Source organism: Sphaerodactylus townsendi, linkage group LG15, assembly GCF_021028975.2.
Source record: "Sphaerodactylus townsendi isolate TG3544 linkage group LG15, MPM_Stown_v2.3, whole genome shotgun sequence".
Taxonomy (NCBI): Eukaryota; Metazoa; Chordata; class Lepidosauria; order Squamata; family Sphaerodactylidae; genus Sphaerodactylus; species Sphaerodactylus townsendi.
In genome coordinates this window covers 18,186,111-18,204,528 of record NC_059439.1, presented here as the reverse complement: position 1 = coordinate 18,204,528, position 18,418 = coordinate 18,186,111, and the positions used below count along the sequence as shown (strand labels likewise).

Here is an 18,418-nt window from a genome sequence, read left to right as displayed (position 1 = left end):
TGGGTAGCCTAATGGGGATCCGGAAGTGTCTCCTGCCTTGGATGTCCAAAGTCAACTCCTGGTGGGAACAGGGCTAGTAGTAAAATGTTGTGAATGAAGCCTGTTTTTAGCATGTCTGTTACCTGAAGATGTCAGGGGCGTAGTGGTTAAGAGCAGGGGCGCTCTAATCTGGAGAACTGGGTTTGATTCCCTGCTCTGCCACTTGAGCTGTGGAGGCTTATCTGGGGAACTAGATTAGCCTGTGCATTCCAACACACGCCAGCTGGATAACCTTGGGCTAGTCACAGTTCTTCGGAACTCTCTCGGCCCCACCTACCACAAGCATGTTTGTTTGGGGGGGGGGGAAGGAAAGGAGATTGTAAGCCCCTTTGAGCCTCCTTGTAGGAGAGAAACGGGGGGGTATAAATCCAAACTCTTCTCTTCTAAATGCATGGGAATCTTAACATTTTTGTCTGCAAGACAACCGTGTTTACTGATCCATGGGTACATAGTTTTAAAGTTTTTGTCTACTGGACAACAGTGTAAAGTCTGCTGACCCATATAAGATGGGTACATAGCTTTGGATTCGGAAGCATTATACTCCACTATCTTTCCTAACTAGAAAGACAGTAGAATTATTCTTCTAGATGTACATAACGTAAGCAATGGTACTATTCCTCAGCTACCAGCTCCTAGCCCCATCTGGGCCTCTGAGTCCTTTCCCCTTTCCATTACATGTGGTCCTCCTGTCTTTCCCAACTGTCCTTGGCAGGAATTAAAACCCCTTTCCCTATTTCCATAGTTTGTTGTGAATGATGCATGCTTGTGTTGGGAAGCAAGCAGCCTCCATGAGCAGGTGTAGGTTGAAAACCCCTGAAATGTTGGGGAGGTCTGGCTTCACTTGCTGTTGGAATAGCAGTCAGGTCATTGTGGGAGACGGGGCAAAAGCAGTTGACCTTTGGGGCGAGGAATTCTCAACAACTGCTCTGATCAGCTTGCGCCAGGGAGATCAGAACTGAAACCTCGTCCTGCACGCTGTACAGTCGGGAAGCTCTCAGAGCTGACAGCTAGACCATCTCCAAGAGCTTTGGGATCGATGCCGCCACGCTGCAGGCCTCCCACATGCCTCAGAGGTCTGGTTTTTTATTTTGAGATGCTGAGAAGGCGTCGCTAGTTCCGAGAGCTTGCTGGAAGTACACAATTATCTTCTGTGTGAGTAAACAAGCCCTCTAGGTGGGCTAATTTTAATGCCTGCAGCCCACAACTTACCAAGAATAAGAGGAATTGCTTCCTGTCATTTTGCTTCCTTGAATGATGAAAACAACGTCTTGTGGGGAGCACGGAGAACTTTGAAGTGGGGCAGCACCTTGGACTTTGAGGCTTGTGGTTGCTTTGCTCCAAGGTAAGGTGTCCTGTTACTAAAGTATATGTGAAAGATGTAGGTTCTGGGGTTGTTGGGTTTTTTTTAAGCTCTAAGGAGTTCCAGTGCATGAGGCAGCTATGTAGCATAGCTTGGCAGTGCTTTTCCATGCAACAAGCATGTACTGGTTTCTTATCAAAATGTCTTTTCTGGCTCCATAGGTCAGGTTTTAACCCTGAACACCCACTTCTTGTGAATTTCTCTAGATAAGAAGGAAAAGTTTGGATTTATACCCCACCTTTCTCTCCTGTAAGGAGATTCAAGGTGGCCTACAAGCTCCTTTTCCTTTCTCTCCCCACAACAGACACCTTGTGAGGTAGGTGGGGCTGAGAGAGATTGGAGAGAACTGTGACTAGCCCAAGGACTATTCCCAGCAGGAATATAGGAGTGTGGAAACACATCTGGTTCACCAGATAAGCCTCTGCCACTCAGGTAGAGGCGTGGGGAATCAAACCCGGCTCTCCAGATTAGCATCCACCTGCTCTTAACCACTACAGTCCTTCACGTGGCATATCTGTGCAGCATGGAATGCTGGTTCCTTTCATGGAAAACATAGGAGAGCTCCGGCATGGCTTTGACAATGGAGAAAGTATTAATGTGATATGAACAGGGCAAAAGTCAGGAATGACCTCTGTGGTCCTGTCCAGTCATTGTTCCTTTTCATGTGGATGTAGCTGTTAGTGTGTTTGACTGTCACAATTTTTAGTACAGGCGTTGGGCTTCTTACTGAAAACATTCACCTCGCTTTAGGAAAAGAAGAGAAGTGTCTGCCTCGTCCAAAACATTATTTGCATAATTGTCTCAGGGATGGAATAGTTCTACTTAGGAGCAGATCTGTATACCAGGCTGCTGAACTACCCTAAGCTAGAGAAAGATGAAGCCTGTGACTTTAATACGATCGTTTGTATTCTGCTTCTTCTACTGACAAGGAAACTGTAAACTGGCAAATCTTCGGACCGTCCTCCGTCACCCTGGTTTCTGAGATCTCACCAGCCCGTGCTCAAACACTTTCAAGCCTGTGTTTGTCATTGTATTCTTGAGAACTAGCAGGTTTATGGAGGAAGAAAAAAAAAGATTGTGTTGTCGAAGGCTTCCACAGCTGGAATCAACATGGGGTTGTGGGTTTTCCGGGCTGCATGGCTTTGGTCTGGTAGTCTTTCTGCTCCTAACATTTCATCCGTTCTCAGAGGCCTGCCGTCGATGCAGACAAAACATTGGGAGCAAAAACTACCAGACCAGGCCAGACAGCTCAGAAAACCCATAATACCCCTCCCCCCGAAAGACTGACAGTATCCAAAACCCAATGCTTCACTTGTGTGCAATTCACACAGCTAAGAGTAAACTGCAAACCACTTCTTTCAAAACCATCCCATTATTTGTGTGACTATTCTCGGATGAAGGGACAGTAGTCAAAAATGTGAACAGGCTGCTTAATTGCTGGGAAATGACGCTTCTGTAACTTTTTGGTAAAGTCAGATGAAAGGAATCGCTTCCTCGGTGAGGGGCTGCTAGCCCCCCCCTCCAAACTTCCCCAATTAGTGCATTTAGCCTTCCACCCCCACCATCCTCTTTCTGCCAGCTCATAATAGCCCAGGGTTGAGTGGGACATGGGAAAGTGGGAGCCGGCTTGCCTGACTCACTCTCGTCTGGCCTTCTGCAAGGTTCAGAGCTGAGTCGATTCCAGCCGAGTGCCCATAAAAGGACCGAGAGAGCTGAAAGCCAGCCTTGTCTGACAAGCACTTCCTCTGTTAGCCCCACTCTGTTGCCTCGCCCTCCGATATGCAGGAGGAGTGTCCCCCTTCATGCACCCTACAAGACTATGGCTGGGATCCTGCTTCCTTGCTGAGTGCCCCCCCCCCTTTAAAAAAGTGTAATATGGTTAGTAGTTTTATCCCATGAAATACATTTTGATCCTGGCAGGGAGCTGTCACTTGAATTCCCATTTTACTGGTAAAACAACTGAGTTTTTGTGTGAAGCTGGTCTTATAACTAGGACACAAGAGGAGCGGTATCCCACATACACCTGTGAAAAGGGGGCAGGGCTGCTTCTTCCTCAAAAGTCCAGTTTGGTGTCAAAGGTTGGGTCAAAGTTTGAGATAAAATTAAAAGAAACTCATAATGATGTTTTCCCCAGAATTACCTGCCTAGACTCAAAAGAAGTATTAATTTCTGAGTGCTTTTAGGGTTAGGGTTAGGGTTGTTGTTTGGATTTATATCCCCCCTTTCTCTCCTGTAAGGAGATTCAAAGGGGCTTACAATCTCCTTTCCCTTCCCCCCCCCTCCCCACAACAAACACCCTGTGAGGTGGGTGGGGCTGAGAGAGCTCCAAAGAACTGTAATATAGCCCAAGGTCACCCAGTTGGCATGTGTTGGTGTGCACAAACTAATCTGGCTCACCAGATAAGCCTCCACAGCTCAAGTGGCAGAACAGGGAATCAAACCCAGTACTCCAGATTAGAGTGCACCTGCTCTTAACCACTACACCACATTTAGATATTTACACCACATTTAGAAACAGGCTTCTCATGTTTAGAAGCAAGAGGCCCTTTGTTGATACTGAGGCCAGCTCCCTCTAGCCTTCTTTTGTGTTTTTATCCTTTTTTTGTCAGCTGGCAGTAAGATATGATTAGCTGCTTTAGGATTCAGCCCCATCTTCAGGGAGCTCATGTTTGATCTAAGAAGCTAAGATTGATCTGTGATCCTGGAGATCCCAATTCAAATCTCTTCTGCCAGAACTTCATTAGGTGGCCTTCAGCAAGACTCCACCCCCTTCCTCCCCTCCATCTGCAGTATGAGGTTTATATTGAATTACCTTAGCCTTTGTAAGGGTAGCAACATGTCCCAAGCCCTTCAAGCACTGAAAGTGTTCTATAAATGCTAAATATTTCATGTGAGCCCATCTATATTTGGGGGGCAGACTGCTGGAACCAACGTAGGGTCTAAATTTGAGAATCTCCATAGGCTTTAAAGGGAACATTTATAAACATTCAGCAATTGCTGACATGCCTTCTGTTCTTCTTCGATGGGCTTATTATTAATAATAAGATTTTAAATATTTGTACTTTCGTTCCAGCCAGTTCAGGGTCCCAAAAAATCAGAAGTATTTTAAAAAGGTTTAAATGTGTGCATGTGAGTATGTGTATATAGTGTCAAACTTACTGCCCTCCAGATGTTATGGACTACAGTTCCCACCATCCTCTGCCAGCATCATGCTGGCAGGGGATGATGGGAACTGTAGTCCATAACATCTGGATGGCCGTGAGTTTGACGCATATACATAAACAGGAAGGAGGTTCCTTGGGAGAATGCCAAACAAAAACAGAACTCACTAAAAAAAGACATACGGGGACAAACAAATCTTTTTTGGGACAGAATTCCATAATTTCTGGGCCATAATTGACATTCTTGAGTTGCCACCTGCCTAACCACAGAGACCAGAGGCGCCCACAGTACGGCCTCCAAAGATTTTCGTGACAGTTGGATAGGCTCATAAGGGAAAAGTGACCCTTTAACGTATGTTGGCCTTTGGTATTTGATTACATCAGCTGAGTTTTCTCCTTGTCAAGAGTGTTATGCCAGATATGGCCAAGCACATAGGGTGGGGGTTTGGATACCTTTGGCACAACATCACTGCTTGCTCCCTCCCAGGAAGTTCCCCAGGGAGGGACTGTGTGTCCTGCTAAAGAATTCAGTGGGGAGGGCACGCAGCTTCCGCTCAGCAGATTCCAAGTGCAAAACGTCAAGAGTCTGTGGCTCAGAGGTTTCTGCAGTAACACAAAGGCCTCTGGGAATTGGCTAACGGGAGTGATGGGTACTCCTATCCGGAAAAGCATTTTGGGAAAACGGCCTTTCAAAATGTAGCATGAGATTCAGATGTGGAATGGAAGCTGACAGTTTCTGGATTATACCATGGGAGGACGAAGACTGGAAGAAGGTTTGGATTTATTCCCCACCTTTCTCTCCTGTAAGGAGACTCAAGATGTCTTACAAGCTCCTTTCCCTTCCTCTCTCCAATGCAGACACCTTGTGACGTAGGTGGGGCTGAGAGAGTTCTGAATGAACTGTGACTAGCCCAAGGTCACCCAGCAGGAATGTAGGAGTGCGGAAACACATCTGGTTCACCAGATAAGCCTCTGCCACTCAGGTGGACGAGTGGGGAATCAAACCCGGTTCTCCAGATTAGAATCCTCCTGCTCTTAATCACTACACCACTCTGGCTGCTTGGTGTAAGGTATCCTGTTTCCCCGAATATAAGACATCCCCAGAAAATAAGACATAGTAGAGGTTTTGCTGAAGTGCGAAATATAAGGCATCCCTCAAAAGTAAGACGTAGCAAAGTTTTTGTTTGGAAGCATGTCCGACAAACAGAACACAGAAAAATAAGACATCCCCTGAAAATAAGACATAGCGCATCTTTGGGAGCAAAAATTAATATAAGACACTGTCTTATTTTCGGGGAAACACGGTAGGAGCTATCCTGTGCTCAGAGAACTCTCTTCTGTTTAGCGGTTGCGAAGTCCCTGCGAGGTGTGGGATCTTTCCTCATGCATGGAAATATGCAAAGTTGATAAAATATTCATCTTTAGATTGCTGTGGTTTAGTGTGGGTAAAATAGTTCGACAGCATAATTATCCTGTACACAGGATTAGCATTGTGCAGTTGTCTCTGATCTGAAACATCACGATCTGTCCACATGCGACCTTTGGCTCTTTTCTGTAAAACTGTAAAGCTTTGCATAGCCTTACAACAGAACAAGTCAATCCACGCCTTGCCTACTCTTCATAGCATCCTGTTTGAGGCTGTTGTGGCAGCAACCCTCCACAAGTCCTTTTTAGAATGCAGGCAAACGTCTTGTTTTCTGCCGGAGTCGCTCTCTTGGTACTAGCAGGATAAATACACGTTGGCGCGTTCCCAAGAACGATCCCTCTGCCTACTTAAATCAAAATTGTGTACGTTTCAGTGCCTGTTAAACCCACACTACTGCTGTGTGTTGGCATACTCTGCTTACTAAAGGCTCTCACCCATTTGAGATCCAGGAAGCTGCTTGCAGCTGTGGCTGCCTCTCCTGTCTCCGAGAACAAGAGTCCCTCTCTTCTCCTCTGCTGGGTACTCTTGACAATGCCAACAAGGCTGTTTACAGCCAGTAGACAGTCCGTTGGAGGGCTTTGGTCCGTACTTGAAGGGATTGGGCAGCCGAATGAAGAATGATCCCTTTGCTAGAACGGCAAGTTGGTGTAGAAGTTCGTCAATTTAATATTGCGCAAAACCTTTCATCAAGATCTTCAAGAAATGTACATGCTATTACAGCTCTCACTGTGGCATCCATTGATCTCCTCTGCATATCTGATATCCTGGCTGAATGTAAGAATTAATTTGGGGAGGGGATTTGGCTTGTGAGGTCAGGTCAGTATGTTTAAAATGAATGTAGTGTCTTGTGGGTTTTCCAGGCTGTGTGGCCATGGTCTGGTAGATCTTGTTCCTACTAGAAACAAGATCTACCAGACCACGGCCACACAGCCTGGAAAACCCACCACAACCAGTTGAATCCGGCCGTGAAAGCCTTCGACAGTACTGTCTTGTCTCTGCTATCTTTTAGATATTCTAAGGATGAGCTAGTCTTGGTGACGAGATTAAACTCACAGTGGTCCTCACTCCATGGATTGTGGAGAGCCAGATTCTAACAACCCCATCAGCCCAAAGAGCATCTACGGTATGCCCCTGCGCATGGCCTCAAGCACACATAGATGATATAAGAAGAGAAGAAGAGTTTGGATTTCTATCCCCCCTTTCTCTCCTGTAAGGAGATTCAAAGGGGCTGACAGTCTCCTTCCGCCGACCCCCCCCCCACAACAAATATGGGGCTGAGAGAGCTCCAAAGGGGTGGGTGGGGCTGAGAGAGCTCCAAAGAGCTGTGACTCATCCAAGGCCACCGAGCTAGCATGCGTTAGAGTGCACATACTAATCTAGTTCCCCAGATAAGCCTCCAAAGCTCATAGCAGAGCAGGGAATCAAACCCAGTTCTCCAGATTAGCGTGCACCTGCTCTTAACCACCATGCCACTGCTGCTCCTACATATAACTTGTCATGTACCTCGGATCCTGTTCGGCTGTCTTTCTGCACAACTTGGAGTTTTGCTTTAAGGGGTGAGCATGTGATATGCCCTGTTCTACCGCCACTTCATTCAGCTGCCTTTGCTGGGACGTGGGGTGGATGCCACAGAGAATAGAGATCAGGAAAGCCACAGGTGATCCGTATCACTGTAATGAGAGGATCAGATTGACCTTGGGAGACTGAGCTCAAATCCCAATTCAACCGTGACACTCCCTGGTTGGCGCCAAATCAATCATTCTCTTTCATCCTAACCTTCTCTATAGGTATTGTTGAAGGCTTTCACGGCCGGATTCAACTGGTTGTGGTGGGTTTTCCAGGCTGCGTGACCATGGTCTGGTAGACCAGACCACGGCCACACAGCCCAGAAAACCCACCACAACTTCTCCATAGGGCTGAAGATAAAATGGGGGATAGGAAAATCCTTCAAGGAAGCTCCCTGAGGGGTGGGGGCCTGGCTGTCCTCTTCACCCAGGCATTTGACTGACCCCCTCCCCTTGCTCGGAAGACCTCCTCAGGATGCCTGTATACCCCTCCTTTTTTGTGGGTGGGTGTTGGAGGTTTTAGATTGTGTCTGGGTATTTTAGAATGGGATGTTACTGTGTTTTTAGAATGGGGTTTTAGTGTGTTTTTTAAAGATAGGGTTTTTATTGTGTTTTACTGTCATGATTTCAGCATTGCATGTTTTATTGTAACCCACCCTGAGACAGTAGTATAGGGTGGGTAATAAATATGAATAGAATAGAAGGAACAGCAGGATAAAATGTGCTATTTATTTAGAGCAGCTGTTCTCAAATAGTGCTCCATGGAGTACTTGGTGCTCGGCGAAGCATCTCCAAGTGCTCTGCAAAGAGATTGGGGTAAATGTGACAAGTTCTCAAAATTGTGAATTAGTGCGGCCACGAACTGTGTATAATGCTTAACACAGCTAAATGCCTGAAATACCTCCCATAATCAATACTGTTGTCGTTCACCTATGTAGCTGCTGGGCGAAAATATTGTCACCTTTGTGCCAAAGACACCTATGTGCAAAATAAATGTCTTGAGAAAATGATACTTAGTTCCAATTTTAATGACTTTCAATGGAAAAATTAGGTTTAGATCAAAATTGAAGCTATTTAGAATTTGAAAAATAATTTGTGCTTTTGCTGAATATACGACGAAAGACTAACAATTTGAAAAACACAGTTAGACAAAAGCAGCCAAGAATGCAAGATGATAGCACTCCTTGATGGATTTCTCTCCTGAAAAGTGTTCTGCAACGCAAAAAATGTGAGAATATCTGATCTAGAGCATCTACATTACATTTCTACATGTATTTGCTGAGAATGTTGGGTCTCAGGGGAAAAGAATTAAAATAATACACATACAAATTTAAACTAAATCAACAAAACCTCTGAGAAAAACTCAGTAGAGCTAATTGCCCTGCAGGAAAACCAATTAGCTGTTGAAACCATGTGGTGGAAGTACAGTGACTTGGGACAGGTTTTCAAAATGGGAGATTTTTTGCATCCACGAACTAGCTTAGTCAATTGTAGGCTTTCCTTTTCTGGGCTCGTGAGATAACTTTTCAGTACTTCATCAACAGACAAATGTTGTCGGTCTGTCTTACTTGGATCCTTTTCCTTACGTTACAGGAATTTCAAAGGGTAACCCCAGGGAAAAAGCGAAGGCAAACTGATTGGAAGCAGAACAATTGGTTTATTGGTTGCACAATAAAAAGCTCTCTAACGTAGTGAAACATTCCCTTTTGGAATGGGGGAAGTACTTTTGTAAGACAAGGTTTTTGCTTACTTCAAACATGTTGTTTGAAGAATTTTGTTTAAGACAGGCTTTGTTCAATAATTTCTGTGTCACGTTTCGAGCAGCATGGCGAGGTAGTTTTGGAATAGGATCTGGGACGTCCAGGCTCAGATCTCCACGGAGGAGGAGGGTTTATATCTCCCCTTTCTATTCTGTAAGGAGAATCAAAGAGGCTTACAATCTCTCCCCCCCCCCCAAACAACAAACACCCTATGAGGTGGGTGGGGCTGAGAGAGCTCTGAAGAACTGTGACTAGCCGAAGGTAACCCAGCTGGCATGTGTTGGAGTGCACAAGCTAATCTCCTTCACCAGATAAACCTCCACAGCTCAAGTGGCAGAGCGGGGAATTAAACCCGGTTCTCCAGATTAGTGAGCCAGCTCTTAACTACTAATATGCTTTCAGAGATATCTTTATTGTTTAAAAGCCCTTTGGGGAAGAGCGGTTTATTAAGTCGAAATAATAATAATAATAATAATAATAATAATAATAATAATAATAATAATAATAATAATAATAATAATAATAATAATAATAATAATAATGTGACTGTGCTCATAACAAATGTTTGGTGAGACTACGGCTGGTGCTGTTCATTCAGTATTAATGAACACTGACTGGACACAGTGTGTAACAGACTTCCCTCTGTGATACCCCTCTGAAGATGCCAGCCACAGATGCAGGCGAAACGTTAGGAACAAGATCTATCAGACCACGGCCACACAGCCCAGAAAACCCACCACAACCAGTTGAGTTCGGCCGTGAAAGCCTTTGACAGTATGTTGAACACAGCTTATCCTTATGAAGTGGATTGAAAATAGGTGTGTTCTGACCTGTAGATGGGCTGTTTTTTTTAAATGTACCTATTCAGCCAGGTGTTTACTTACAGGTGTTTTCCTGCAGCTCATTCAAATTCAGCAGTATTGAATTTTAGGTTTCCTTTCTTTGAAACTTGACTGCAGCAATATTTTGGGTGCCTCTGTCCCACTACAGATGCAGATTCTCTTGCCATAGGGAATGGTAATCCACAATCCACCCCCTCCCCCCATTATCACCCCATGCCACTTAAGGCTTGCACTTGTTAAAAGGGATGCTGGAACTGAGGATTTCTCCCATGTTAATAATACTCTTTCCATTGTGCAGGTTCGTTACAAGGAGGAGTTTGAAAAGAACAAAGGAAAGGGCTTCAGTGTGGTGGCTGATACCCCTGAATTGCAGCGAATCAAGAAGACTCAGGATCAGATCAGCAACGTAAGTTGTCCTGCATATGGCTTTCTGTGTATTGCACGCAAAACCACATAAACTTTGCTTTTTTCCTGTGGCTGCTGCAGCTACTCCAACTGTGTTCAGGTGAAGCAGTTCTAAGCATCTGAGCTGAAAATTCATGAACTCTGTAACTGGAATTAGACAGTATTTGCTGCTTTGAAGATGACGAAGATAAACCCCAGTTTAGCTGAAATATCAAGTGCTGTATGAGCGTGTGGGTGTATAGAATACATGTCGAGGTATTCAAAGCAAACATAGAACATAGAATGTCAATGCTGACAATCACTTGTGGAATTTTCCCTTGGAAGAGAGGAAGAAGGGAAGGCCTAGACCGTTAGGGATGGTAGATTGCCATTAAAGTGTTCAGCCTTGCCAAAGGAATAAGTTTGCATAACTCAGCTCCACCCTGCTTCCCCTGCCAAAAGAAATGAGCAAACAGTTTGAACAAAGTGTACGGGGGGATATAATATCTGACTTGAAACACGAACTAATTTTTGTACCACAGTTTCTTTGTGTCAAAGTTACATTAATGGCATGTTTGTTATCCCAGACCTAGGAGGGTTTTGAATCGTGGGGCAGCAGGCGTGTTAGAGACACGAGCAGAACTGAATACCACTTTGCGACTGCTTACAGCAATTTGGAGGAAAGTACTGCGGTGTTTATCGTGAAGGCTCGCAACTTGCTGTTGCCTGTTTATAAATGAAAATGGGAGACCCCTTGGAACCTGCTTTTGGCACTTAATACTAGCAGTGTATTCCAGAAGATCTGTTCCTTGGACTTGTTTTCTCTCCCCTCCCCTCCCCCCCAGATATGAATAATTTGCACTGCAGGTGAGCAATAAAATCTGCACTTTCTCAACTGAGCACAAGTTTGAGGGCTTGAGCATAATACCTTGTGATTTATGCCAGAATGGCATGTCGTAAATGAGCCGCATGCAGTCTTGTCTGTCTCCAAAAAGATCCAGAAGGCCCGCTTCTCTTCCCATGAACTGGCTGAGCAACTCTGTCTCAACATGCTGTGTGTCGCACATGCCCTCCCACCTTAAAACTGCCTTCTGTTGTTGCCTTTGATTTTCCCCTGACCTCTGTTCTAGCGCCAATTTGAGGAATTTGAATTTCTGTTGGCCTTCTCCCTGGGGTGTGTGGGGCGGGTGGGGCTTCCCAATCTTGCTTTTGCTGGAAGTTGTAATAGAGTGGGAAACGTGGGGTGATGTCAGCTTGTGGAGGATCCAGCGAGAGGAGGAGACTGAATTTGACTACCTCGGCAGATGTAGGAAAATGGCAAAACCAGATCGGCGCATTTGCTCACCTTTTCCATGGATAGTTTTTGTAGTGTGTTTCATCATGCAAAGTACTTTGCAGCTCCTTCATTACAACATCCCTACAGTTGGTTCGGCTGGGAGAGGATTGTGTCGGTGTGTATGTGTGCATGCGCATGCTTCCCCCGAGAGCGCCCAGTAATCTTCAGGGCTGATGAGAAATTTATGCCTTGGTTTCTTGGGTCCAAACCCAGTGCTTTGAATAGTGAAAGTGCCAGCACCACTGATTTGAAGTCACTCTGCAAGGCTCGTAGATCAAAATGTTAATAGTTGGCATGGAATTTGTTTCCCATTCTAAGTGCCAGATTGGCTGAAGCATAAATACCCAGACGTATGGATGTAGTTCAAGGTGTTCTGCTGTAGCTATTCACTCAGCCCACCCTGTCGTGGTCAACATTATGTTACATTATTTATCGTCCCCCTTTCCCACTTGGACTTAAGGTGGATTACAACAGAGTGAGTCAGCACAGTCAACGGGACGGGGCGTTCTTTGAACAATGCAGTATGAATTAGGGTTGTCAAATCAGCCAGAAGTCTAAAAACAGAACTGAAGCAAAGCAGAAGTATTAACATGACACATTAAGCGAGGCAAAAATCACATAGTAGGATCTGGCAAGCTGCATGCAGTGGTGTAGATCACAGTCCCTAATAATTTATCCAAGTAACTTCGTGGAACATTTAGTACAGTGCGACTCTACTGTCTGCACAGGAAAGCCTTCTTCAATAATCTGAGGAAAGCCAGGAGTGTGGAAGCTGGGCCCATGAGGCAGAGAAGGCACGTGAACGGGCAGTTATTGATTTTGCTACTTGCAGGTTGGCACCTGCAGAAGTCCCTGCTCCAATGAGCGAAGCTGTTATGACGGAGCATAGGGGGACAGGCCGTCTCACAAATATGAGGGGCTGAGGCCATGAAGGGCTTTTGATGCGATAGCTTCCTTAAATTGAGCCTGGTAACTGATAGTCCCTTAAAGATCCCCAAATGTATTATGGCATTGTGGGCCAGTGTCCATTTCCTCAGAGGAACGAAGCAGTCATGCATCCGACAACAGACACTGAGTTGTGAAAGTTTACGCCTTTATTCCATAGCATGTGTTTGTTTCCACAAAGGCTGTTCCGTAAGCACTTGGGTAAGTAGGGGTTTGAACCCATGATCTCCAAGGTCAAGCAAGACACTCTTTCTGTCAGATCACGGATCACACTGACTTGGGTTGTGCTGATCCCAGCAGCTGGTTAATCTGCGGGGAGAAGGGGTTCCAGATTTGAAAAATAAAAACAGAAGGACAGAATTATAAGAATAGTGCAAGCTAGCAAAAAAGAACTGTGTCCAGGACTCCAGTGAGTGAAAATGTGTGATGGTTTCCTCGCATTCATTCCATATAACCCGAGCTTTAAACAAATCTCCTTGAGACCTGTTGATCTGTCCTTAAAAATTGACTGTAGTGATCTGGTACTCCTAGAGCTAATTCTCCCAGGGAGTCACTGCTCCGCAGTCTATTGCTCACCACACTTGAGCTCTTAAATGGAGCAATTGCCCTTTTGCTTGGCTGTTTTCCTCTCCAATTACGAATTCCTTTCAGTCCCCTCTTGGCTGTGAGCGTCCCTAGGCTGAAACTGAATGTCTGCCTTGGGCAAAGGGCTTGCTCACGATGACATGATACAACTCTGCTCGTCCCAGTTTCCTGGGCAGAATCTGTGGAGGGGCTGAGGCACGTGGGCGGGCGGGGAGATCTGTCTTCCGACTCATTCTGCCTTCGTGTTGGTGACATTCAGTGGCCTGGAAGTTTAGGAAAGGGCTTCTGCACCACCTGTTATGTGAAAGCAGAATTATGTGAGTTCCTGTATGGGTGGAGAGATGAAAGATGGGAGCAGTGTCTTGTTGAAGCTTCAGGAGCCAGAGGGCAGAAGTGGATGAGGGTGGAGACTTGGCAAGATGCGTAGCTGTCTGGGAGAGGACAACTGAGCCTGACTCAGCACTTCCCTGGGCTAGTGGAAACAGAATAAATCATGCACCACCAACATGTGCAAGTTACTTGATTTCACTGGTTGTGGTGGGTTTTCCGGGCTGTGTGGCTGTGGTCTGGTAGATCTTGTTGTTCCTAACGTTTCACCTGCATCTGTGGCTGACATCTTCAGAGGTGTATCACAGAGAGAAGTATGTTACACACTGGTGTATCACAGAGAGACTGTTACTGTTACAGGGAGAAGTCTGTTACACTCTCTGAAGATGCCAGCCACAGATGCAGGCGAAACCTTAGGAACAAGATCTACCAGACCACGGCCACACAGCCTGGAAAACCCACCACAACCAATTGAATCCAGTAGTGAAAGCCTTCCACTATACTTGATTTCAGTTTTCAGATTGCAAGGTGTAGATTCTTTTCTACCATCTTTGCCTGTTTCCTGTTACGAGAGGGCTGGTTATTATTCTCATTGAGGGGTCGGGAAAACAGTGTAAAGGATGATGACTAGCACATGATTTTGCTTCAGGGTAGGAGGTATATTGAGATGTTGGCCGAAGGGAAATGGTCCGAACAAGGACGCAGCATCAGCTGGCTAGAACTGAGAGAGATAAAGAAAGGTCTTCTGGCATTCAGACAGGAAGTAGAAGGTTTCCCAGTCCTAGTCAAAACAGACAACACAACAGCTTGCAAAATTTGCATCGCTCGGCCTGTTTAACCAGTCCAGGTGACTTTGCCCCACTGAAGAGAGGACACCTTCAACTAAGTCCTAAGCGTTGCCCAGTTTCAGGTACCTTGTGACTGCATTGCCTCATTCTCCCCTCCTCACATTTCACGGTTCAGAGTGCAATAACGGAAGCTTACCTGGGCTCTCAAACAGACCTGCGACGGCAGAGGGCTCAATCTTTTCTTCGATAAACGCAAGGCAAACTTTCCCCCGACGGAGTGCGATTGTAGATAGTTGTAGATAGGGAGGTTACCAATAGCAACCTGGTTTTGTCCGTGCAGGGATTTGTCCCTCTTTCTAAAGCTGAAGTGCAGTGTACCCGTGAACATGCTTTATTCTATGAAACGTGGCTTTCAGCACTGAACATATCCCTCGGAGCCCAGCTAGATGTTAATTTTTATGCATGTCCCCACGGGGACTTGCAACCACACTGCAGCTGTAAGTTCCAGTGGCAACTCCTGTGTAAGAAAGTGCAGGTGGGCCTGCTTCTGATTGATGCCACAACCGGGGCACTGTTTTTGGCTACCGGGATGACCCAGGGGGCTGCCAAGGCAGTCATATGCCTCCTCTGTCAAGTGGCTGCTGGTTTTCGATGGAGCAAATGAGGTCCATCCCCCCACCCCCAGCCTGCCTGGGTTGTTTCAGCTCTTAAAAATGGTGTTTGTTTTTGATGCGCCATGAGCGACCGTCTGTCCTTCCAAACGTTTGGTTAGAAGCAATTCGTGTTCTTGGCTACAGGCTCGAAAAGGGCAGCCCAGACGTCTGAAGGGAGGGATTGGCTGGCACCGAATTTTGCCATATGTGCCAAGCTATTCTTCTCATTCTCTCTCCCCTCCCCGGCCCTCTCCATTCCCGCCACGGAACATGGGGAGATGGCGACAGTCCTCCAAACAACGTGGCACTGCTGCAGTTCTCTGCTGCCATCTGCTGGTTGGCGTGCTGTATTTCAGGACCTTTTGGACTTGGGTTAGCGTGAGCAAACCACTGTTCAGATTAACAGGGCACAGCCTGTACTTCTCAGCCTCCAGCCTTTCGGATGGTTATCCGCTCCCTTGTCTGCACCTTATAATGGCTGTCAGCACGACCGCTGAGTTTCGTCTGGAGCAGGGGGAGAGCAGAAAATGGTGCAGCCGCTTATCACCCTTTCTCTAATCTGCCCTTCCTGTGCAGAGTGATTGAGAAAGCCTAGCAGACCAACTCCAGGCCTTCTTGGACAACTCGTCTGCTCCAGCCCTTTTTCAGTCTTATTTTGGACAAGGCTATGGGATGGAGAGGGCTCTGCTGGTTTTTGCTGAAGACCTCCATCTGAATGTAAGAACATAAGAAAGAGCCTGCTGGATCAGACCGGAGTCCATCTAGTTCAGTGGTGGCAAACCTTTGGCACTCCAGATGTTATGGACTACAATTCCCATCAGCCCCTGCCAGCATGGCCAATTGGTCCATGTCGTCCATAACATCTGGAGTGCCATGTAGTCCATAACATCTGGAGTGCCAAAGGTTCGCCACCATGGATCTAGTCCCACACTCTGCTACTCGCAGTGGCCCACCAGATGCCTTTGGGAGCTCACCTGCACCATGTGAAAACAGTGGCCTTTTTCTGCTACTGCTGCTCCCAAGCACCTGGTCTGCTAAGGCATTTGCCATCTCAGATCAAGAAGGATCGAGATTGGTAGCCATAGACCGACTTCTCCTCCATAAATCTATCCAAGCCCCACTCTGTCGATCACATTGTCTTATTCTAGGTAATCTGTCTTGAGTCCCAGTGAGAATGGCGATAATGTAATGTAAATAATGTAAACAAGTAATGTAAATAATGTAAACAGATGGTGAGCCAAGAGGAAGAGGCTTCCCCTGAAGATGAAGGGAGAATTACTGCTGAAGGGCTTCCTGTTTGTCTCCAGGCAGCAGTCGGGCTTCGTGACCAGGGTCCTTGTAACAATATCTCCTGCCCTCCTTTTGCAGATAAAGTATCATGAAGAATTTGAAAAGAGCCGGATGGGCACCCCTGGTGGGGAAGGAGGGGAACTGGAACGCCGCAACTCTCAGGAGGGCGCCAACTACAGGAGGCCAGTGGAACAGCAGCAGCAGCCGCCCCCACACCAGCAACCTCACCACATCCAGCCAGCTACCCCTGGTAAAATAACTGCGGTCATGCTTGAGCTGAGGGATGGGGGAGGGGAGGGGGGACCCTTGCGGCACTTCTTGTGGCCACTGTGAACTCCCCAAGTGCTAACTATGTTGCCTGTTGTTTCTTCTTGGAATGCTGATAAGAATTCAGAGCAGAATTTCCAGCTCAAGTGGAGGCTGGAATCCTGTGTTGTCTCCCCAGGGCCTGCTCTGCAGTCTCCGCAAGAACCAAGAGTTAGCTGACTGTTTTCTTCTCTTCCCCAGTGTATCACCACCAGCCGCCAACACAGGCAGCATCTCAGTCCTATGGATACAAGGAGCCGGCAGCACCTGTCTCCATACAGCGTAATGCCCCATCTGGAGGAGGGGTGAGTGCAGCCTCAGGCGAAAGAAGGCAACGAAGGGCTAGCTGGCATGTTTGGGGCAGGGGGAGGGGATCATTTTAAACACCTGGCCTATTGCAAGGTTGCCCTTGCCTGCGTGGAGATGTGCGTGGGGTTAATGGCTTCACATATGAGCATGCAAACGGTTCAGATTTTCACTGGGAACCAGAGTATTCTCTAAGCTTGTGGTCACTTGCCTTTGTGTTTTCAGAAGGGAAAGGTAACCCCTTAAAGTATTAGGTGTCAAACTGTGCTCTTCAGATACAGGATCTGAGCAGTTTATCATCCCCTGCCAGCATCATGCTGGCAGGGGATGATAGGAACTGTAGTCCACAACATCTGGAGGGGCGCGAGTTTGACACCTATGATTGATAATCTTTGAAACTCACATGAAGCACGTAGGAGCGTGTAGAGAATATTTCCCCCTCGAGCACCATTGCTGTTTTCCTCTTTCCTTGTTTTCCTGGGTGCAGCCCTCTTGTTTTTTTCGCTAAGATCGCGGACGAAAGGAAGAACTGTTCAAAGTAAATCAGCCGACTCCAAGAACACACCATGCAGCTATAGAAGAAGAAGAAGAGTTTGGATTTATATCCCCCCTTTCTCTCCTGTAGGAGACTCAAAGGGGCTGACAATCTCCTTGCCCTTCCCCCCTCACAACAAACACCCTGTGAGGTAGGTGGGGCTGAGAGAGCTCCGAAAAGCTGTGACTAGCCCAAGGTCACCCAGCTGGCGTGTGTGGGAGTGCACAGGCTAATCTGAATTCCCCAGATAAGCCTCCATAGCTCAGGCAGCAGAGCTGGGAATCAAACCCGGTTCCTCCAGATTAGATACACGAGCTCTTAATCTCCTATGCCACTGCCGCCGCACAGAAGATATAAAGCAAATCAGTGGCATTGAGTGTGCTTGGTGCCCGGTGTTTAAAGCTGAGGCTGGGGAGGGGGCAACTCACCCACCCCCCATAAAAACTGAGGCTGAAAGGTGATGACATCCTGTTTTCAACTCCCCGTGGAGTCCATGATTGCATTGGGCTTTGGGCCGTGATCTAAGGCTATTCTCGCCTTCAGGGCCAGGGTAAGAGTAAAGTTCTCCCAAGTCCAGTCTTGTTCCTTGGCCAAAGTTTCCCTCCACATCCACCCATAGGACTCAGGTCACACCGTGTGCCATAACGTTAGCATAGCACCAACATGTCTGTGGATTTCATGGCTGCCCTCCAGTCTTTGTCATCTGCAGGTAACGTGAGCCCAAACACAACATGGGTAGGGATGTCACTCGAGTGGTGAGGAGTGTCATCCATCACCAGCCCCATTCATCATCGCTTGTGGTGGCTGCCA

The 18,418-nt window shown here is 46.7% G+C and overlaps 1 protein-coding gene across 1 annotated transcript in view; it reads left to right on the top strand.

The window, feature by feature from the left end:
* The window catches only part of LASP1 (LIM and SH3 protein 1), a 61,056-nt gene that overhangs the window by 38,196 nt on the left and 4,442 nt on the right, over positions 1–18,418 (top strand). Inside the window, exons 4-6 of the mRNA XM_048517415.1 lie at positions 10,452–10,559; positions 16,540–16,711; positions 16,969–17,072. Of these exons, the coding sequence (XP_048373372.1) occupies positions 10,452–10,559; positions 16,540–16,711; positions 16,969–17,072 (384 nt within the window). The remainder of the gene's footprint in view (positions 1–10,451; positions 10,560–16,539; positions 16,712–16,968; positions 17,073–18,418) is intronic.